This window comes from Mauremys mutica, chromosome 18 (genome assembly GCF_020497125.1).
Source record: "Mauremys mutica isolate MM-2020 ecotype Southern chromosome 18, ASM2049712v1, whole genome shotgun sequence".
Lineage (NCBI taxonomy): Eukaryota > Metazoa > Chordata > Testudines > Geoemydidae > Mauremys > Mauremys mutica.
Window position 1 is genome coordinate 11,278,278 of NC_059089.1, and position 23,827 is coordinate 11,302,104.

Sequence of the window (23,827 nt, forward strand, 5' to 3'; positions counted from 1 at the left end):
GAACTCTCTCCAGTTTGTCACTGTCTATAGTAACATATTCCTCGTTACGGAACAGCTTTGTAGCCTCTGGTGAACAATCCTTTAAGCAAAGCACATCTCTTTGTAAACTTCAGACAGGATCAGGGGGCGAATAGTTCTCAGGCACCACACAACGCTGGCTGAAGAGATGTTCGAAAGGAGCTTAACTCACTTAAGGGTGACAGGGACATACAGATCTCATGAAATCATTGCTTAATAACACTTTTTTTTGTTTTGGAAACGGCGTTCCATAAATTACATCTAGAACAGGACATTAACAGCAATAAATAATTCTAGTGTTCACTGCGTCATTCACAAACAGGATGGTACTTTTATAGTTTCATCCTGCTGTGTGCAATCTAGGCAACAGGGGCTCGGCTCCACTGGAACTTTTCCTCCTTCTCCAACCCCAAAGAAGCCTGTGATACCCAGGGTGGAACCCAAGAGGAGGGATTCAGCCCTCTGCCATGGGCCCATTTCACAAACCCAGGCATGGGGGGGGGGCAAGGCTGCCGCACACACCACTATGGCCATTCTGACCTCGCCTGGTACAGGCACAGGCAGCTGTAACTTAGAGCAGGCCCTAGGGCTGCCTGCCTTACACCAAGGGCTGTTTTGGCCCCTGCAACAGCCCAAAATCTGGAGGGCATGTGGAGACTGCCCTTGGACCTCTCTCCCCTTGGCTGCACCAGCTGTGCTCCATCTCCTGGAAGTGCAGTACAGAAATTGTTCCAAGCTCTCTTTTCTTTTACGCTTCTGAGCAAACATTGAAATCAGCAGGAGTTAGGTAAGGATCTTTGAGGACCTGGGCCTAAGCAGCTTTGTCCCTTTAAATTTCAATGAGTCTTAGGCTCCTAATCACTGAGCTGCTTTTGAAAATGTTACCAAGTGAAAAATGGTATAAAGAACAAGGAGTGTGAGGGAATTTTGCCCTGCTTTAGCAAGAGCACGGCCGGGCAGACACCAATAACTCCACCTAGGAGCTGGAACAGATCTTAAGAGGGGCACAGGCAGCGTGGCGCCTCATTAGAAATTTGAGGCGCATACTTCAGGGCATATCCCTTCAGTTGTGTTTAATCTTTGTGCATGCCCAACGCCTTTCCTGCCCCTCGTGCTCTGGCGTGTAAAGGAGTGTGGGTGGCAAAGGGACTAAGACTTATTTTGGCTCAGCATAGAAGAGTGCAGCTAGTGCGTAACCTTACTTGAACTCACATATCATCTCTATTCATGCATCCTCTGGAACATAGCAACCCTTGTGCATCATGCACGCGCTTCTGGGATCAAGGCTGTGGTGTTATGCAAACTGCAGGAGCCGGAGAAAGGGAAGGGACTTTGTTCTCAGGTCATTTTACAAACCTCGGTGTCCGAGGTGTATAGTTTCCTCATTGGAGGAAATGCCCCTTTTGTTGATAGCCTGGCCTTCCACTGGGCAAGACTCTCAGCAGGATGTAAACAACAGTATGACACCACTAGTTAACCCCCACGTGGGTGCTCAGCCCTAACTAGTTATCAGCTTGAAGTTACATATTGTTGTTTTAACATGGGCACAAAGGAGCCCAGACGCCGGGGTCGGCATCACCATGTTGCACAACGGACGCTTGACAGAATGACCGTACTTAGTGACGGACATTGGGGCTGGTTGTGTCCATTCAATCATTCCATTTTTTGAAAAATTACCACGGACTTCAACATTTTTACCCTGGACACTTGTGGCTGTGTACGGACACGTTGCTGACCCCTGCCCAGATGACATCCTGGCCATTCTCAGCTCAGCACAATTTCTGTTCATGGGTCCCCATGGTGGAAAATGAACTCCTTCCCACTCTCCATAGGGGAAGGACTCCGCTGTGGGACCAACCCTGAGATCGCTGGCAAACTGTGGCTAGAGATGGGCAAGAGATAGATCTGGCTTGCAAATAGGTGCAATGAGTCCAGTTTTCTGCTTGGCCAATCTCCCTCAACTTTCCATACTCTCCAAGCCAACTCAACCAGCTAACCTGGCTAGCCATGCGGCATCAGCACTTTTGTACCACTGAAGAGTAAAGATAAAAGGAAAAGAAATGTGTTGATTAACTGCTTTTTTTTAATTTCTTAGTCATGTTATATGTAATTTACTTTGTGAATGCAGTGGATTTTTTTTTATTTCCTTAGGCAAAAACACGTATGTCAGTTTTCCCCTGGTTTAATAACCTAAATAAACTAGATGGAGTTAAAGACAGGTCAGTCCTCCTGAGTGCAGTAGGCCTGCAGGAGGTGCTGTGAGCCTATGTGAAACTGACATCTAGTTCTCTGCCTGGAAATACAAAAAAATAGAATAAAAAGTGTTTGTGAACTGTCTCCTAATTTGCATTACAAAATGAAATGCAAATAACTGCCACACTGTCTGTGTTACCTTTAGGGTTTCAAAATCTATTTTGATTTGAAGCATTTCTTTAATTTGTATAATTACCATTAAAAAAAGGGGAAAAAACCAAAACCCAACAATTTTTTTCCAATGAAATTTTCAGAGCTTCTGTTTTTTGCTTGTCCTGATTACTCATTTTCTCTTTTGTTTTCTGTTTTTGTTCTTTATTTTCCTTACCTACCTGCTGAATCACGCCATCCAATCAACATACAATGCGAAAACCATGTCTCCGTCTGTATGTTGTGCACCTGCTGCTCAAAAAATAATTTGTAAATAATCTTGCAAATATTCATCCATGAAAACATCACATATAGGAAACGGTTGGTTTCATTGAATTTAAACAATTATTTAATTCTCTGCTTTTATTTTCTCTTGGTTTATTATTATTTTTATTTTTAATTTTATTTCATTTTGATGAGATTTCCGATTGCACTAGTGGAAAGCCTCACTGTATGTCCGCAGCGTGCCTCACAACTGGCTTCTCTTGTGCATCTTCTTCCCATTGGCTAATTGGTGACATGAGGCACATAAAGTTACCAATAGCCCATTTTGTGCTGTTTGTTGTTTCTCTTGATAACGATAAAGGGGAAACTGACACTTGCTTTATTTTCATTGAGGACTGAATAAGAGTTAGAAAGATACCTGCTTTCGTATGACCTGGAGTAGGGAAGATTGTTTGGCTTGGGAAATCTTTATTTTGTAGGTGATAGAATCAGATTTAAGGTTCTAAGCAACCACTATTTTATACTGAGATTTGTTGGACTTTGTGAAAAAGGAAGTGGTCCATTTAAAAGGAAAATGCCAGGTGCTTTAAATCCACAGTGTAACTTTGATTGAAAGGCAAAGATTTTTAGTGAAGCTGATATAGAATTAATTTCATTGAATTAAAAAGAGGTTAGTGAAAACATTCACTTTGGCTTTGAACGTCCAGTGCAAAGCCAACTGGCTCCCATTTTGCCACCACGTGAGATCTAGAAGAAGACAGTGACTAGCGACAAAAGTGAAGCATTCTAAATAAAATAAATGAGGCTGGGGTTGCAAAAAAGGCTGAAAGGAGTTAGGAATCCAAATCCCATTGAAACTCAATCAGTGTTAGGTGCCTAACTCCCATTGGCTTATAGGAAATCTGAGCATAGACTGTTTTCTTTGCCCAAGATGAGCAAATACAAAAAGCAAGCCATTTAGATTGTGTAAAATACAGTTTAAAAACTATTCCATTTGTAATAATACCAGGTGGTATTAGTAACACGGCTAAGGAAATGGGCTTATTAAAATTATATGCATTTTATCTGGCAGCATCTCTTTAAGCTGTGTTAGTTTTCCATCTGGATTTTCTGTTGCACAGTTGCGGTTTTCTCCAGAGATTAAATTAGCTTTGGCCTCCATGGCAGACGGCAAACACACACATTCCATAACCATTTAATGCAGGATTGTGGGAGGAAGTCGTCGTCTGGGAAGCAATAGAGAAGAAAAAGCAATGTAAAGGTCAAATGATGCCTTTCTAGAATTTTCATGGTGAAATTAGAAAGGCGCGATCTTGATGTGCTTTACTGTAACTTGAATGATTACCGCAGTGATGGTATAAGGCCATGATTGCACTACCCAATTTGTGTGGGCAAAAGCAGGTTCTGAATGTACAACACGTGAATGCACAATTTATTCTCGTACAACTTGGTCACCCATGTTTAAGAACGTGGGCCTTGGTACTACCCGTGGTGCAGCTTAATGGTTGAGATCCCGATCGTCCATGGGCTGAACCTGACATGCTTGTGGAATCCTCTTGAATTCACTTTCTAGGATCAGGGCCACAGGAAACAACATGCCTGAAATGACAGAACCTCTGAACACACATAGATAGGGTGAAATCCTGGCCCTCTTGATTTCAGTGAGAGTTCTCCATTGACTTCAATGAAGCCAACACTTAATCCAAGGTCTGGTCATTTCCCCTTAATGTTAATAGAGCCACGTGCATTTTGAAAGACCATACCCTTCTCTCTGCACATTTCAGACTGTTCACACACTCATTCTTAGTGATGTAGCTGAAATGTTAGTTCCCAACTGTCACCCGTACAGCGCAGTAAAGGCTCCCCGAGATATCCCAATCACAGCACTGAAGACCCAAAGGCTGACCTCTGTCCTCAAGGCCAAATTCCTGGCACATGCGGTGCATGGCTTTGGAAAAACCGTTATTCTGAAGGAAGACAGCTAGCATGTCTGCAGTGAAGACACAGCAGCATGGGCCGTCCAAGCTCATCTGGAATCCTGGCAATGTACTCAGGTTGCTGGTCCAGGCCATGACCTGAGCCATTGCATCTTCACTGCTGTATTGATCCACGGTAGGCTAAAGTCAGTGCAGGTATGCCTACCCGAGCTGCAGCCACACCTCTAATGGTGGAGTAGACATACCCTAAAGCTACAGTCCATTTGTTTTCTGTTGTATCTCTGGGCCAAATTCAGTTTTGACAGTGTTGGCATAAGTTAGCTGAAAGAAAAAAACAGGCTGATGAAGCACACTAATGTAATTTTCACTGATTTCATCATTCTGTTAGCTGTAACGAACATCGATATGATAGTCCATGGGAATTAATTCAGTTGTGGCATAAGGCGTCACAACTGCCATTTCAAATAAAAGCTTCTGGAATTAACTTTGCCAGTTATTTTGCTGCCAATACCCAGAGCAGAATAAAATACAGATGGCTTTTCTGCATCTTTACTGCCTCTGCTGACACTGCCAACAGTTTAGCTGTCTGCAAATGAAGCCGAGATGATGCTGTAGCTGCAGGAGCAGATTTGGACAATAGCAGGATGCCATATTTGTGGTCACTTTGCTGCTTTTAAATATGGTAAATAACATGATATCATGGGAATGGGCAAAAGTTAATACTTTAAAATAATGTCACCCTGGTCAGCCTTCAGCACCTGTGCAACAGAAAAAAGGGAGTAGGAAGAAGGAAACAAATAATCCACGGGAATGACATGGTAAGAATGGTGTCCCTAGCCTCTGTTCGTCAGAGGATGGAGATGGATGGCAGGAGAGAGATCACTTGATCATTGCCTGTTAGGTTCACTCCCTCAGGGGCACCTGGCATTGGCCACTGTCGGTAGACAGATACTGGGCTAGATGGACCTTTGGTCTGACCCGGTACGGCCTTTCTTATGTTCTTATGTACACATAGTTAATTGAAGGGAAAATCAATGCAAAAACAATTGAGCACAAGAAAATATTGCAATGTGGAGTTTCCTCTTTAATTGCATGCGATTCTAATAACTGCTGAGGCACTCTTGCCAATGAGGGGCAGGTTTTCTATACAGTGTCCTGGGGGGTAACACACACGCAATACCACTTTGAGTATCAGTTGTGTGTGTAATGTTACCAGCCAGTGAATAGCACGGAGAACCGTCCCTCAAAAGCTTCGTAACTGTTGATACAGTAGGATTTTCCTGGGTCTCTGGTGATCCCCCTCAGGGCTGTTCATTTTATTACAATTTGTGAAATGGTGGCAGGTGTATTGGAAAAGCAGATGCTGAGCTTGGGTCTGTTTTTAAAAAAAAAAAAAAAAAAAAGAAGAACTGAAAGTCGTTAGCCACCCAAGTCGCAATAAATTTCAATGAGAGTTGAGTGCCTAACTCCCTGAGGCCCATTTGAAGATCCGATCCTGGACCAGGTCCACGTAGAGAGATCTTAGCAATTCTTACCATTACACAGTTGTCCTGGGGTCTCCTGTAGAGTGAAAAATTGAGTTAGCTAATGCAATGCTGACCGTGACTTTGATCAAGACAAATGTTAAGCATCATATCAGCTGACTGTGATTATGAGGGAGTTCTAACTGGAGTCTGGAAAAAACAAACTATAGCGTTTTTACTACTAAGCAAATGCGGTAATAATTCTGGGGAGGGGGGAATGCTGTATAAATGCATTTCTAATGTTTTATAAACTCAGGGCCTGATCCTGTTCACACTTACTGTATGTGCACACAACTACTTATAGGAGGAAGGTAGTCGTGTGCGTGTTTGTGTGTGCAGGATCTGGCCCAAATAGCACACCATATCTACTTATTGTATCAATGGGAGTTAAGGGCCTGATTCTCCAAAGTCATGCACTTTGTGTGGTCAGATGGCCTGATCCAACACCTGCTAATAAGGTGGAGTCTTTCTATTGACTTCATTGGGCTTTGGATCAGGCACCCCAATTCCAGTGGTGATATGTACCCCCACTCTGCACAGAGGCAACTGATCACTCGAGATCTTAGACCGTGCGTTTAGGTTGAAGACTAGATTAAATCAGTGACGTTCGGATATATTTACATTGCTGTGTAACCACAGTCAGAATATGACTCCTGTCCATAGATGGCCTTTAATGCTGAGCTGAGCTCTGCTAGGTATTTCATGAAGGAGCAACAACCTAGAGAAAAGTGTAGTTTTAAGAAATAATCTTTGAATCCTCTGCTCTGTTTTGCTAACCTTGACGAGCCCAGGAGAATCCTTGCTTGCGTTTTGCCTGCCATGAGCTGCCTTCCGTTGTAGACCAGAAATAGCTCTGTGTTGTCTGCTCTTTCATTGAACATCTCTGTGCTTTTCTCTTTTCTCTTTATTTTAGGATTGAGTCTGACATACAGTATATGCCTAACTCTGGGCTGCTTGCCTTTTAAACACAAACCAAGTGCATGTCTGAAACTGATTCCGGGAACCAGTCGATGGTCTCGGTGGAATGCAGCACCACTGGCCCTATTGCTGAGCTGGCATTTAAATAAGTTAATCGATAAAATAAGCGCCTAAAAACTCAGCATGAGCTATGCACCCAAATTAACGAGAGCTTTCAGTCACTTTAATCTGAGCAGGAATCTTGTGGTAAAAGATGATGGGTGGGAGGCGATGGAACAAGGGGAAGACTATAATGATTCATCTTTAGCTACAAGGCCTCCTTATGATTGTGTCACCCCCTCCATCGCTTAATACTAGGTGGGATTTTATGTAGTTAACCTCGTCAAATTAATTCCTGTGGTTAAAGTTTCACATTCATGACATTTGGAATCAGCGCAGGCTGGGGGACTTTTTTTTTTAATCTACTTAGATTCCCCCTGGCCCTCCTATTTTAAGGTTTGCATGTTTTCCTTTGGAAAGACCCCACTCTAGATTAGCTCGTTAGATGAGCCTGTTTTCTGTCAAATAAAAGAAAATGGAAGGGAGGAGGAGAATCAACCAAAACAATCAAATCAAAATCAAAATCCCTGGCATTTCTTTGATCCACCTTAAAAGGGATATTTATGAATCATTAATAAGTCAGCAGGCTCCTAAGGGCAACCCCTGCTGCTGAACATTCAGCCTTCTCTCCATTCACTCTAGTCTACAAATGATCGTGCTTCTAAAGATAACGATCATGTCCCAGCAATGCTTGTCAGCAAGGCTCCTGTCCTATCACCTGTTGTGTAAATATTTCTAAAAGGTGGGCGCTTTAAAGTGAATTGGCTGATCTCTTCCTTTGTCATAGAAGAGGCTAATGGTACCCGCTGTCATAGACTCCCTTGGCTTACGTTGGATTCACTCTAATAAAAATAAAACACAAGGCTTCAAAACAGTCCCACTCAATAGCAAATAATAATACTGCACCATTGCCTTTGCTTAACGGCTTGGGGAAACCTGCTTTGCATAAAGAAACCAAGAATCCAAAGAAAAGCGTGTGAGGGCCATTTTTCTTTTTATTATTTACCCACTAGCCGAGGGAGGGGCTTTTGTAGAGAGGGGTTTTCTCAGACTTACTGCATGTGGAGTGATCTGCACTGACGAATGTTTCTTTTGGAAGGTTTTCTGGTGGCCGATTTGCTGCTTAGATCGTGAAGCCGGTAATTTTAATTTCTTTTTTGCGGGCTGTGGTTTCTAGTCGCGTTAATTTCTGAAGGACACAAAACCTTTACTTTCCACAGGACAACTTCATCAACCTCAGCTTCCTGCGGCTCTTCCGGGCAGCCAGACTTATCAAACTGCTTCGCCAGGGTTACACCATCCGCATTCTGCTCTGGACATTTGTACAGTCTTTTAAGGTGAGTGGCAGCCGGGCTCGCGAGCCAAGCGGGATCAGCTAATGCTTTGCACTTCTGTAGCATCTTCCAGATGAGGATCTCAAATACTAAAGAGCTAAGCTTTTCAGCATCCCTAGAAGGCCATTCTCGGATAACCTTTCTGTAAAATGGGTAATTAACTTGACAAAGGTCCTCCTTGGTCTGATTTTCAGAAGCACTAAGTACCCCTAACATCTGACAACAGTGGATCCTGCTGGCGCTCAACACCTTGGAAAATCAGCCCCAGTTGCAGACCCAGAAATAAAGTGCAGGAGTGCAACATTTCAGTCTCCTGCTCTATCTGCTGCAAAACCTCTTCTAGAATGTAACAGTGGCGAAAACAGCAGGGGTCTACAAATATTTAGTAGGGCTTTCCAAAACCTATAGAAGGTAGAGAATGAGTGGTGCTTGTTTGGATTTTAATTCTGTAGAAGGGCTGTAATTAAATTCTGTAGACTAGGAAGACTATCATTTTCTCCTAAATTCTATAGGGATGTCTCAGTGTAGTCACCAGACCATCTGCAATAATAATATTTAGCATATATTATTACTGATTGTTTCTACTGTGGTAGATGCCCCAGCCTCATGGTGCTAGGTGCTGTACGAACACACAAGTAAAAGATGCCCCAAAGAGCTTACATTCTCCTGTTAGCCCAGGACTCAAAGTGCAGACCTATCCATTAGCTCACATCCACATGCAGCTAACTGCATTTTTCCCTACCCTGACTTAGGTGCGTCCACTGAGTTACAGCAGAGTGTGCGATGTACTGCTCTGTATGTCTATGTATCATCTCTCAGGCTTTCTACTGTGTATATAGCTTCCCTCTAGCTTGAGGTCTTACAGCTGCTGCTTTAGATCGTTGCATGGAAGTTTTGCTGCAGGAGCTCTCCTGAGAACAATAGTACAGGTTTATTTTATCTAGGGCCTTCCATGCAAACTGCCCGCCTGCAAACGCCTTACAGAGTTAATCCAGAAATAACTGCAAAGGGAAAGTGAAGTCCAGAGGGAGCATGTTTTCAACTGTGGTTTGGAACGTGATGTGGAGTCAGCGAGGCAGGATGTTCCCGGTAGCAGAAACTTCCTCCAAAAGTAGCAAGAGAGGGGGAATCGGATATGGTCAAAGGCGTTGCTAGATGGCTAGGGGAAGTGGGAAAGGATTGTTGAGAGGACCTGAGAGCAAGAGAAGGGTTATGAGGGAGGCTGGAGCGAGCCCCTCTGTGGGATTTAAAAACAAGGTTTTGAAATAAACGGGGAGGTGTCAGAGGATGGAGATGGGGATAGTGTCACTAGGCTCCTTTGTTCATGTGAGAAGGAAGGCAGCAGTGTGCTGTGCAGGCTGCAGCCTGGAGAACTGGAACTTGAATTCATTACAAGGAGATTGTATTTAAAGTCCTTGGAGAGACCGTGGGGCAGGCAAGCTGGTGGTTTCAAATACGCCTTCAACATTTCCGCCCTCACCTAGATGCCAGGCCGTGTAATTAAAGAGTCTATTGCTATGGCTGTTATGCATTAAAATAAACACCCCATGGCGTTTGTTTGATAGCACTTTCCTTAAGGATTCAATCCTTGGGCTGGGTGGGGAGGGTTTTAGTCTATCACAGCTACAGCAGCCAGTTTAAAACTACCCAAGAACATCTCCCATCCTTGGACTGAGAATGTGCCTCCTCCGAAATAAACCAGTGCCCACAAAATGGTGGAAGGGGTGGGCTTGTAGTTAAAATTCAAGAGTGGGACTCAGGAGACACTGGGTCTGGATCAACCTCTGCCACAGACAGAGCAAGTCAACCAGATCTTGAGCAAGTCACCTGGCCTGGTCTTAAGAGAGAGCTGCTGCTGCATGAGCCAAATACTCTGGCTGGACTTCTAAGAGAGCCGGATAGTCACAAGATCGCTAGTAACATCTGTAATGATACAGGCCAAAGTCAGATCATCCAAAAAATTTGAGGGGCAAGAGAATCATAGAATATCAGGGTTGGAAGGGACCTCAGGAGGTATCTAGTCCAACCCCCTGCTCAAAGCAGGACCAATCCCCAACTAAATCATCCTAGCCAGGGCTTTGTCAAGCCTGACCTTAAAAACATCTAAGGATGGAGATTCCACCACCTCCCTAGGGAACCCATTCCAGTGCTTCACCACCCTCCTTGTGAAGTAGTGTTTCCTAATATCCAACCTAACCCCCGCCCCCCACTGCAACTTGAGACCATTGCTCCTTGGTCTGTCATCTGCCATGACTGAGAACAGTCTAGATCCATCCTCTTTGGAACCCCCTTTCAGGTAGTTGAAAGCAGCTATCAAATCCCCCCTCATTCTTCTCTTCTGCAGACTAAACAAGCCCAGTTCCCTCAGCCCCTCCTCATAAGTTGTGCTCCAGCCCCCTAATCATTTTTGTTGCCCTCCGCTGGACTCTTCCTAATTTTTCCACATCCTTCTTGTAGTGTTGGGCCCAAAACTGGACACAGTACTCCAGATGAGGCCTCACCAATGTCAAATAGAGGGGAATGATCAAATCCCTCAATCTGCTGGCAATGCCGCTACTTATACAGCCCAAAATGCCGTTAGCCTTCTTGGCAACAAGGGCACGCTGTTGACTCATCCAGTTTCTCGTCCACTGTAACCCCTAGGTCTTTTTCTGCAGAACTGCTGCCTAGCCATTCGGTCCCTAGTCTGTAGCAGTGCATGGGATTCTTCCGTCCTAAGTGCAGGGCTCTGCACTTGTCCTTGTTGAACCTCATCAGGTTTCTTTTGGCCCAGTCCTCTAATTTGTCTAGATCCCTCTGTATCCTGTCCCTACTCTCCATCGTATCTACCACTCCTCCCAGTTGGTCCCTGGTGTCATCTGCAAACTTGCTGGTCCCTGGTGTCATCTGCAAACTTGCTGAGAGTGCAATTCACGCCATCCTCCATTATCGGCATGCAGGTAACGTTTTGGCTTCAATATCTAAAAATCTAAGATTTGCCGTGCTGACGCGGAGCATTAGACATGCTATTGCTGCAGCCTGCCTCCAGCAGGGGGCCTGGTCCCTGGTGTCATCTGCAAACTTGCTGGTCCCTGGTGTCATCTGCAAACTTGCTGAGAGTGCAATTCACGCCATCCTCCAGATCATTAATGAAGATATTGAACAAAACCCACCCCAGGACCGACCCTTGGGGCACTCCACCTGAAACCGGCTACCAACTAGACATGGAGCCATTGATCACTACCTGTTGAGCCCGATGATCTAGCCAGCTTTCTATCCACTTTATAGTCCATTCATCCAGCCCATACTTCTTTAACTTGCTGGCAAGAATACTGTGGGAGACTGTATCAAAAACTTTGCTAAAGTCAAGGAATAACACATCCACGGCTTTCCCCTCATCCACAGAGATGGCCTTGTATGGAGAAACTGCACTCTGCTTAATATATGACCCTATCCGAGACTGATTGATTTGACCTGGAAACTGAAGTGTGTGTCCAGTGCCTGCTGATAATACACTGCACTTCTGTAGCAACTTCCATCTGAGGGACTCAGTAAGCACTGCAGACATGAATGAACATGTCCTCACCACTCCATCCTCAGGCAGATAAGGATTGTTACCCACTTTGGCCCAAGTGGTTCACTGATTTTCGGGGTCTTGCAGGTTTTTTCTCTTGGGAGGAGAAATCGACGATGGAGTCAGGTATAGTCATTGGTGTGATCCTGTTTACTTGCAAGGAATGTACCAAGTCCTGTTTCCAGGAACGCAGTAGGAATCAAACAGCAGGAGACAAGTTCTTTGTTTGCAGTTTCCAAGCCTCTTTCTAGCCAGCACTCAGCCCAAAAGGGCTCTCTCTCAGCTCTTTCCCAGGGTCACACCACAAGTGCTTCCCCGGCAGTCTGTCAGGCTCCCTTGCTGCCTTCTCCGTGCTTCTGAGGTGTTTCTCCTGCTCCTCTCTCTCTCTCTCTGTCTCACCCATGGCTGCAATCAAATCAGTCCCCTACCTTTGCATTTGTTATCCGAATCCCAGGAAAGTCCTTGGGCTGCATGGCCCAGGACTGCATGCAGTCTGGCCTTGGGCGATGGTTTTCTTGTTTCAGCTATCGCTAAAGAAAGGGGCATTTAATTGTTCCCTCATTTAGCTTGAATGGATCATCATGCCCTGCAGCTCCAGTGAGGTGGTCTGAGTGCCCAGCCCTCAGAATAACAATATTATTGTCCCCATTTTTACGTGGGTGGAAACATAGGCACAAGGGAGTGAAGACCCTGATCACCCACAGTTCCCGGTTATCAGCGTCTCTCTTCCCCCACACCGTGCTGGTTCAGCTGGGCTAGCTGTCCTATGGAGGAGATGCAGCTCCGGCCATTCTCCTCCCCTCCCGTCTGCTCCAGGGGGAGGAGCGAGCAGGCACATCGCTCCTGCTCACCCAGATGCAAGGTCCTGGTGACCTGCACAGATTGGGTTCGTACTAACTCTCAGCATGGGCATCTAGGCCAAGTCAGAGTCTAGCCCTTAATGATTTATCATGAAAACTCTGAAACTTTTCTTTTTCCCGCCAGTGTAACTTTCTGCCTAACTAAAACCAATGCTTGCTTCTTTGTAGCTGTATTTTTCTCAGAGAATGTTTTTTTAATTTTTTTTTAGAAATAGCTATTTTATCATTGTGTAACTTTGCCTGAGAACTGCCAAGGTATGTCATTTCTAAGCTAAAGTACGCGCCACGCAGTCTGGTACTGCTTCCTCTCTGGGTAGGTTCTGGCTACTCACAAGGACATAGCAGTGGGGGAAACTAACTCTATCAAAAAATCCTAATGGTTTGTAATAAGGCAAGACCTGCTGCCAGCAATGTATCTTCTGAACAGGGGCGGCTCTAGCTTTTTTGCCGCCCCAAGCACGGCAGGCAGGCTGCCTTCGGCGGCGTGCCTGCTGGAGGTCCCCGTCCGTGGATTCGGCGGCACGCCTGCAGGAGAACTGCCAGTCCTGTGGCTTTGGCGTACCCACCGTCGAATTGCCGCTGAATCCGTGGGACCGGCGAACCTCCCGCAGGCGTGCCGCCGAAGGCCGCCTGACTGCCGTCCTCGCAGGGACCACCAGGCCGCCCCCTATGGCTTGCCGCCCCAGGCACGCGCTTGGAGCGCTGGTCCCTGGAGCCGCTGTTGCTTCTGAAGGTCTCCTTTGCGCCACAGCCGCTCCGGTTTCTCTTGCTAGTGCTCTCATCCGAACCACACACAGCGTGAAGAAGCACCGGGCTAACCAGTAATGAACAAAGACTGTTGGCTAGTCTGTGGCCCTGTTTTGTTAATGCTGACCCTGTTGGTTTTTCTACAGGCCTTGCCTTATGTGTGTCTCCTCATTGCGATGCTCTTCTTCATCTATGCCATTATCGGCATGCAGGTAACGTTTTGGCTTCAATATCTAAAAATCTAAGATTTGCCGTGCTGACGCGGAGCATTAGACATGCTATTGCTGCAGCCTGCCTCCAGCAGGGGGCCTGGTTCAGAGTAAGGTGAAGAGCTCCCCAGGCTCCAGAATAGGAGAGGTGCAGAGAAGGCATAAAGTCACCTTTGCCCCCCACCCCAAGGTCCTGTGCCAAACAGCGCTCAGACGCACTGACAAATCGGGCCCTGGGTGTCCAAAATGAGTGTTTTTTTCCATCTGATATTCCCCGGGGATCCAGTGCAGCCCTGGTGTTAAGCAGAAGTAACTCTGATTGGAATCAATGAAAGTTACACCTGCATATGCTAAAGCTGAATTGGCGCCATCAGTTTTGGGGACAGCCAGCTTGATATGCATCCAGGCCATCTTCTCTTCTGTTTGACGTCTTTCCTGCTCCACCCCTGACTCCACAGTATCTGATACACCCATTTTGCACATCTGCTGAATGTCAGCTCGATGCAAGTTACATTACCACCCTCTCTAACGTCTGCTTTATGCCCACTTATGCCAACTGTGCTGCTCTCCTGCATCACTGCTGACTTGCGACCAGAGATTCCCGGGGGAGCTTACTCCAGGCTGCATTTGGTCCTGATTGCTTTTGTTTTCTTTTGCAGGTATTTGGAAACATTGCACTAGATGATGATACCTCAATTAATCGACACAACAACTTCAGAACTTTCTTGCAAGCCCTGATGCTATTGTTCAGGTAAATAAAAGAAAATCTACAAACTTTTAGGTTTTCCACATGAGTAATAAATAAGTTTCTGTCTTCATGTGCCAGTTTAATTGCTGAGGTTATTTGAGTTACAGAAGTCCTCCAAGCACAGCGGTTGTAGTGAAGCATACCTCCCTCCATTTTGTGTTCCTCCTGGTTAGAGCTGTACATGTATCTGCCAGACGTTGCACACAAATTGCTGTTTCATTTCATGTGAGTTTATGCCACTCAGAGTTTGCTGTTTTGAGAGATTCAACTTAATGGTTATTTTTGCATCATGAGCAACTTGAAATTTGATATTTCAAAGCTACTTGTGGTTCAGGATGAATCCATTTCCACTTGGGCTCATTTGCGTTGGAAAAGGAATCCACTTTAAAGTGAATTGTAGCAATATTTTCAGCCGTCTGTTGCCTTTTCTGTGGTTCTAACAAAAGGAGAAAAAACAACCCTCAATATTTGGTAGCTTCACCTTGTATTGTGTATATTTCACTGACAGCTGTGTGTGCTATATGTTATGCACAAGAAATGGTTAATTTTTGCATAAGGCTACTGCTTCCACAAGCCTCTAGCACCAATGTCCGGGGCTCAGGCTTTGGTCAGCCAATGAAACTTTATTCTAATGATGTAATGCTTGTAACTGGATATCCTGCTAAGGATCTTGATTAATGGAGTGTGTGTAGAGCCAGACAGACATGAAATTAGCTCACTCTGGTTTGCTTATGCAGTTTAAAATAATCTGATTGAAATTAATCTCTTAATTTCTAGGAGAGTGGCACTATATGTGAAAGAAAGCATAGAATCAAATGACGTAAAAATCTTAAATGAACCAAACTGTACCATAGAATCTCTATGGATAGTAATTCCGTGCTTGAATAATAATATAGCAGTAGGGCTATATTACCAACCACCTGACCAGGATGGTGATCGTGACTGTGAAATGCTCAGGGAGATTAGAGAGGCTATTACAATAAAAAACTCAGTAATAATGGGGAATTTCAACTATCCCCATATTGACTGGGTACATATCACCTCAGGACGGGATGAAGAGAGAAAGTTTCTTGACACCTTAAATAATTGCTTCTTGGAGCAGCTAGTCCTGGAACCTACAAGAGACCATTCTTGATTTAGTCCTAAGTGGGGTACAGAATCAGGTCCAAGAGGTAAATATAGCTGGACTGCTTGGTAATAGTGACCATAATATAATTAAATTTAACATTCCTGTGGTGGGGAAAACACCACAGCGGCCCAACACAGTAGCATTTCATTTCAGAAAGGGGAACTACACAAAAATGAGGAGATTAGTGAAACAGAAATTAAAAGGTACAGCACCAAAACCAAAATCCCTGCAAGCCACATGGAAACTTTTTAAAGACACCATAATAGAGGCTCAACGTAAATGTAGACCCCAAATTAAAAAACATAGTAAGAGAACCAAAAAAGAGTCACTGTGGTTAAACAACAAAGTAAAAGAAGCAAAGAGAGGCAAAAAGGCATCCTTTAAAAAATGGAAGTTAAATCCTAGCGAGGAAAATAGAAAGTAGCATAAACTTTGGCAAATGAAGTGTAAAAATATCATGAGGAAGGCCAAAAAAGGAATTTGAAGAACAGCTAGCCAAAGAGTCAAAAGGTAAGAGCAAAAAAATGTGTAAGTACATCAGAAGCAGGATGGGGGGACACTGAATGATCAAGATGCCAAAGGAGCACTCAAGGATGACAAAGCCATTGCAGAGAAACTAAATGAATTCGTAGCATCAATCTTCATGGCTGCAAATGTGAGGGAGATTCTCAAACCTGAGACATTCTTTTTAGGTGACAAATCTGGGGAACTGTCCCAGATTGAGTTGACATTAGAGGAGGTTTTGGAACAAATTGATAAACTAAACAGTAATAAGTCACCAGGACCAGATGGTATTCACCCAAGAGTTCTGAAGGAACTCAAATGTGCAATTGCAGGACTACTAGCTGTAGTCTGTAACCTATCATTCAAGTGAGCTTCTGTACCAAATGACTGGAGGATAGCTAATGTGACACCAATTTTTAAAAAGGGCTCCAGAGGTGACCCCGGTAAGCCTAACTTCAATACCAGGCAAACTAGTAAAGAACAAAATTGTCAGAGACATAGATGAACATGATTTGTTGGGGAAGAGTCAACATGGTTTTTGTGAAGGGAAATCATGCCTCACCAATCTGCTAGAATTCTTTGAGGGGTCAACAAACATGTGGACAAAGGGGATCCAGTGGATATAGTGTATTTAGATTTTCAGAAAACCTTCAACAAGGTTCCTCAGCAAAGGCTGTTAAGCAAAGTAAGCTGTCATGGGATAACAGGGAAGGTCCTCCCATGGACTGGTGACTGGTTAAAAGATAGGAAACAAAGGATAGATATAAATGGTCAGTTTTCAGAATGGAGAGAGATAAATAAAGGTGTCCCCCAGGGGTCTGTACCGGGCCCAGTCCTATTCAACATATTCATAAACGATCTGGATAAAGAGGTAAACAGTGAAGAGGCAAAATTTGCTGATGATACAAAACTTCTCAAGACAGTTAAGTCCCAGGCAGACTGCGAAGAGCTACAAAAGGATCTCTCAAAAGTGGGTGAATGGGCAACAAAATGGCAGATGATATTCAATGTTGATAAATACAAAGTAATGCATATTGGAAAACATAATCCCAGCTATATATATACAATGATGGGGTCTAAATTAGCTGTTACCATTCAAGAAAGAGATCTTGGAGTCATTGTGGATAGTTCTCTGAAAACATCCACTCAATATGCAGCGGCAGTCAAAAAAGCGAATAGAATCTTGGGAATCCTTAAGAAAGGGATAGATAATAAGACAGGAAATGTCACATTGCCTCTCTATAAATCCATGGTACGCCCAAATCTTGAATACTGCGTGCAGACGTGGACACCCCATCTCAAAAAGATACATTGGAATTGGAAAAGGTTCATAAAAGGGCAACAAAAATCATTAGGGGTATGGAACGGCCTAATGAGGAGAGATTAATAAGACTGGGACTTTTCAGCTTGGAAAAAAGATGACTAAGTGGAGATATGGTAGAGGTCTATAAAATCATGACTGCTGCAGAGAAAGTAAATAAGGAAGTGTTATTTATGCCTTCTCATAACACAAGAACTAGGAGTCACCAAATGAAATTAATAGGCAGCAAGTTTAAAACAAACAAAAGGAAGTATTTTTTCACACAACGCACAGTCAACTTGTGGAACTCCTTGCCAGGGGATGTTATGAAGGCCAAGATTATAACAGGGTTCAAAAAAGAACTAGATAAGTTCAAGGAGCATAGGTCCATCAATGGCTGTTAGCCAGGATGGGCAGGAATGGTGTCCCTAGCCTCTGTTTGCCAGAAGCTGGGAATGGGCGACAGGGGATGGATCACTTGATGATTCCCTGTTCTGTTCATTCCCTCTGAGGCACCTGGCATTGGCCACTGTCAGAAGACAGGATACTGGGCTAGATGGACCTTTGGTCAGATCCAGTATGGGCATTCTTATGTTCTTAACTGTAATAAAATCAGATTTTTTTCAATCTTGCCCCTGGATCGTTTGGGCCAGATCCTGGACCCTGGTATAGCCCTTTTTTTTTCACAGCTGCAGCAGCACTGGAGACTGAAAAGTTAGTTTAACCAGGCAGCTGAGGATACTCCTAGAATAGGGGGAATTCCTGAGTGGCCTAGAGCTGACTTTGCTAGCTCTGTGTTATGCCATCACTGTAGAAGGGTGGACAAAGGTCTGGGGCCTGACTCTGGTGATCCCCAGTTGCACCTTGCACAATTTAGAGAAGTCTCATGGCTGCTCTGACTTGCACGAGGAATTGAACCAGCCCCAGGATCAGGGTCAAGGCACATGAGCCGGGTACTGTGTGGGAGGTTTTCACAGTCCATGCTGTAATATCCTATGGAGTTTGTAAAGTTTAGGTGGGGAAAAACAAATGGAATAACAAATATGTTAGGACTTCAGAGCTGCAGCACTTTACGCCCACTTTGCACGGGTGTAAACAGCTACATAAGATTCCGGGCAATGGAGAATCAGGCCCTCTGGCAGAAGTTATGGGCTTGATGCATCAATTATTGGGTGAAGTTCTTTGGCCTGTGATATACGGGAAGTCAGACTAGATTATCATAATGGTCCCTTCTGGCTTTATAATCTATTAATCTGAAACTAAGTGTCAGAGGCAAGGTGGGTGAGGTAATATATTTTATTGCACCAACTTCTGTTGGTGAGAGCGACAAGCTTTTCGAGACACACAGTGCTCTTCTTCAGATCTGTGTGGCTCAAAAAGCCAGTCTCTCTCACCAACAGAAGTTGGTGCAATAAAATATATTACCTCACCCACCTTGTCTAGCGTCCTGGGACCAACGTGACGGCAATTACATTGCATACAAGCTAAGTTTCAGTCATTTGATGGAAGAATGCTTGGAAAAGAGACAAGAAGTGACTACTGCTATGGGAGAAGGTACATTTGGCCGAGTGCCTCTGGGATTGGTGAATTTATTTATTTTTAAATAGCGTGTGACAGTTGGGAGTCACGTTGGGAACATTTAAGGTTATATTTCCATCTGTTTCTTACTACAGGAACTGCTGCTATAAATAACACAAGGAAAGACTGAGGGGGGGAAGAAGTTAAAGAAAAACCCAGGAGACTTTCATAAAAAAGTGCATCTGTGTCAGGGTGATAGGCCACAGTGTTCTGACGCATCCACCTAAAATGATAGATTAAGACAGAAGAGTCTGTCTATGTTTCACTTCCTCTCCATTGGATTTTCAGCCACCATCAAGGCAGAGCTGTTGGATTTGGGGCATGGGGCGTTAAACGTCTTTGATTACATTTGTCCTTTGTACTTGACTGACTTCAATTAATCTATTTTCACTTCCCAGAAACAGATTAAGTTTATCCTATCTGAGCCCGTCAGGTTGATTTTGTTTCCCTGTAACATGGGGGTGGGGGAATCTTTTTCATTTCTTTCTTTAACAAAGTTGGTAAAGGAATCAGGTACAGTAAATGCCAGTGCAAACTGCTTCCAAGAATACATCCGAACACACAAAAGCCAGCCGTGGATGGAAGCAAGATGTAGTTTGTAACAACAAATTGATAAAGGAATTCAAAATAGAATTTAGAAAAGGTTGTTGGAGGGTGTCTTTTTGGTTAATTTGACCTCCTGTAACAGGCCCAGGTGTGCTGGGCGCAGCTCTGATTAGCCCTAATGGTGTACATTTCTGCAGTCAAAAGAACTCATGCTTTTGCCTTTCACTGAATCTTTGTCCCCCATCTGTAGGAGTGCCACCGGGGAAGCTTGGCACGAGATCATGCTGTCCTGCCTCAGTAACAGAGCCTGCGACAAACTCTCCGGCCTCACCAAAAACGAATGTGGCAGTGACTTTGCCTATTTTTACTTCGTCTCTTTCATCTTCCTTTGTTCTTTTCTGGTAAGTCAGTCCCAGTCTCTGCTTCCTTTCCGTCTTACCAAACCGCAGGCATCGCACCAGCCCTCGCTAACTCCTCCAGCTCCCTTCACACTTAGCACGGAGTAGGTCCCTCTTCTCCTCCCCACCTCCTTGTTTTCTGCTGCTCCCTAATGATGATTTAGACAACATTACAAGACAGTTCCATTAAAAAGCATTTATTATCATGGTGATAAAAACCCTTTAATCTCCGAAGAGATAATTTAGTAATTAGTTTAATGCACCGGTTTTTATCTTTCTCCCCGGGTGGGGTCTAATTTATGGAATTAAACATTAATCTGTTTTGTCTCAATTTTTATATGGGCTTTTGAAGAATGGGATTCGGGATGGGGAGGGGTTGGGGAGGTAGGGACACCATCGGCTCTGTGTTGCTTTCAGAAAGCAGCAGGAGAGCACCAAGTTTGTATTTTATTTGTTGGGGGAAAAGCCTGATAATTTTCCACCGATAGTGTTTGGGAAATTTTTGGTCATGAAAGTGAAGGAAGCACACCAAGCTGCTGTAGCTGATTCTTCCATTGTTCATCAGGCAGGACTGGAACTATCTTTTAACATAAACCGTGTTTTGCAAATCCCTTGCAAACACATGAAAGTCTACCCGTTCCTGGAGGCTGATTCAGCCTTCAGCGATGCTGGGTTTTATGCTGACATAACTCCATCAGTGTACGAGAATGGAGAATCAGGCACACAGGGAACAAACTCAGAGAATGAAGAGTTGAAATCACAGCTCTGAAACTGTGAAGGCAAATGAGATTTATCTGTTCTAACCTACATATGAATCCTCACTGCTTTCCACTGTACAGATAAGAGATTGCCTTAAAATTTAAGAGCTGTTTATGAATCAGAACTTCACAAATGCAGCCAATCCGTATTACCCACAAAAGACTCCATCCAGGAAAACTAGCTTCACATGGCATTTATATATTGCAGGGAGACATACTACCTCCTAGTTCACCATGAGGTCCTTTGGCCAACTGGAGCCCTCTCCTTGGCATCTGGCATCTCACTCCTCCCTGCGTGGATTAAAATTTGTAGCACCCTGGAAGCTGATAAAAGGTTACTGCTCCATTTACTGATTCCTTTAGCACTCCACCACTTTAAAGCTTTCCTTGTACAAATCCCTAACCTAACATCAGAAATTCTCTATTTTAAAGGCCAGTAACATTCCTCAGGTTCTCCCCGCCCCCTCCTCCCCCGTGGAAAAACCTCACCGAATCACGCCAACTTTCACACTCAAAATGTAGTAGCGGAATGGGAGGCTGGTGTACATCTGTGACATACACAGCCCTGAATGATCTTATGCCTTGAGTCAGTGCTCCCGAAAGCTCTGGGATGACACCCTTCGTTCATTGGCAGGCCTTGGGAAGGCCCCAGAATGAATAGTTAGGGAAAGGAAGCAGGGCTCCAAAAATAGATCGTGAAAAGTAAGCCAGCTGCAATATTTCAGGACAGACTCATTACTCATTTTTTAAAATGTACTTGGCAGTTCATTGCAATAAAACGTGTGGTTCCCCACAAACGATTAAAGCATTATAGAGCAGCGGCCTTGCCAGCAGGGTGTATATTTATGGTTTATTACATTTTGTTACATCACGGAGTTGGGGGAAATTATGTAATGTATTGGTTTCTAACGTTGCTTCAGGGGCTTTAAGGATGTCCGGTTTGACATCATTTTCCTTGTTTAATTTGTACTCTTTGATATAACGTGAAACTAAAAAAGTAGAGCAACTGTAAAAGTTGCTCTGTAGCAGTTAAATTAAACCTGTATCGAACCCAGCCTTGCATTGGGGACTACACAGAACTGCACCACCGTCATGGGAGAACCACCTCCCATAGCTTCCCAGTTCACCTGCTGTGTCATCACATGCACTCCCCCCTGTGGCCAACCACCTCTTCTGGGCAGTGCAGAAAGAGGAGAGGAGACAGGGTCCTGCCCCTGACTCCTACTCTGAGGCTTGGGGGGCTGTAACAGGTTGTAAGAGAATCATTTTCTTTGATCCTAAGCGGGGTGAGCAGATGCTCCCAACCTGAACCTGATCCAACACTCAGTGGAGTCAGAACACTCCAATCGACTTCTTTGGATCAAGCCCCAAACTCGAAAAAGATGCCATGGATGTGAGAACTTTAGGATTGCAATGATTATGTATGGAACAGCTAATGTGTATCAGAGAACACATAGTCAGATGTACATACTAACCAGATGTACTGACTTCAGTACCTTCAGCAGGAATTATTTCATTGGCCTCAGCTGCCCTGGACTAGTCAGTGGCCTTCAGTGCCAGGCAGGCAGGAGGGTAGCTGTATGTAAGCCATCAGGTTCATGCCGTGTAAACTCTCACCTCCTTCAATAGCCACCTCTTCTTATTGGTGTTTCTGACTGAGGAGGCAGTATTAAGTGTAACTGCGCCTAATGCATTTTGGGGATAGCAGAAGGGATCCTGAGCTCCCAAGTGATTTAGGAGTCTAAGTCCTATGATCAAAAAAGACTTTGGTATTAAAAAACCTAAGTCCCACTGATTTTCAATCATATTTAGTGTCCTAAGTGTCTCTTACTTTGTAAAATGGGACTTGTGCTCGTAAGCGACTTAAGCACTTTCAACCGTCCATTCACAGATCCTTAAGAAGATAAGAACGGCCATACTGGGTCAAACTAATAGTCCATGTAGCCCAGTACCATGTCGCTGACAGTGGGCAGTGTGAGATGCTTCAGAGGGAATGAACAGAACATGGTAATTTTGAGTGATCCATCCCATTGCCCAGTCCCAGCTTCTGGCAGTTGGAGGTTTAGGGACACACACAGCATAGAATTGTGTCCCTGACCATCTTGGCTTATAACCATTGATAGACTATCCTCCAGGAAAGTATCACATTGTTTTTTGAACTCAGTTATACTTTTGGCCTTCACAATAGCCCCTGATAATGAGTTCCACAAGTTGCCTGTGCGTAGTGTGAGGAAGTACTTCCTTTTCTTTGGTTGAAACCTGCTGCCTATTAATTTCATTGGGTGACCTCTAATTCTTGTGTTATGTAAACGGGTATATAACACATCCCTCTTCACTTCTCTATACCATCTATGATTTTGAAGACCTCTGTCATATCCCTCATAAATCATCTCTTTTCTAAACTGAACAGTCCCAGTTAGAGTCCTGCACAGATACAGAATTTGTATCTGCATCTGATCCACAATCAGCAAAAATGGTCCGTGGATATCCACATCCGCAGATGCAGATATCCATGGATTTGCAGGGCTCTAGTCCCAGTCGTTTTAATCTGTCCTTGTATGGAAACTGTTCCATACCCCTAATCATTTTTGTTGCTCTTCTCGGCACCTTTTCCAATTCCAATAGATCTTTTTTGAGATGGGGCAACCAGAGTGGCATGCAATATTCAAGGTGTGGACATAGTACGGATTTATATAGTGGCATTAAGGAAATTTTCTGTTTTATTATCTACCCCTTCCTAGTGGTTCCTAGGATTCTGTTTGCATTTTTGACTGCCACTGCAGAGTGAGCAAATGTTTTCAGAGAACTATCCACGATGACTCCAATATCTCTTTCTTGAGTGGTAACAGATAATTTAGACTCCATCATTTTTGTATATAGTTGGGATTATTTTTTCCAGTGTGCATTTCTTTGCACTTATCAACATTGAATTTCATCTGCCATATTGCCCAGTCACCCAGTTTGATAAGATCCCTCTGTAACTCTTCACGTTCAGCTTTGATCTTAATTATCTTGAGTAATTTTGTGTCATCTGCAAATT

The 23,827-nt window shown here is 44.1% G+C and overlaps 1 protein-coding gene across 1 annotated transcript in view; it reads left to right on the forward strand.

Moving 5' to 3' along the window:
- Positions 1 to 23,827, forward strand: part of CACNA1B (calcium voltage-gated channel subunit alpha1 B) — a 491,615-nt gene that overhangs the window by 408,967 nt on the left and 58,821 nt on the right. Inside the window, exons 34-38 of the mRNA XM_044993192.1 lie at positions 2,737 to 2,742; positions 8,344 to 8,460; positions 13,764 to 13,829; positions 14,486 to 14,577; positions 19,882 to 20,032. Of these exons, the coding sequence (XP_044849127.1) occupies positions 2,737 to 2,742; positions 8,344 to 8,460; positions 13,764 to 13,829; positions 14,486 to 14,577; positions 19,882 to 20,032 (432 nt within the window). The remainder of the gene's footprint in view (positions 1 to 2,736; positions 2,743 to 8,343; positions 8,461 to 13,763; positions 13,830 to 14,485; positions 14,578 to 19,881; positions 20,033 to 23,827) is intronic.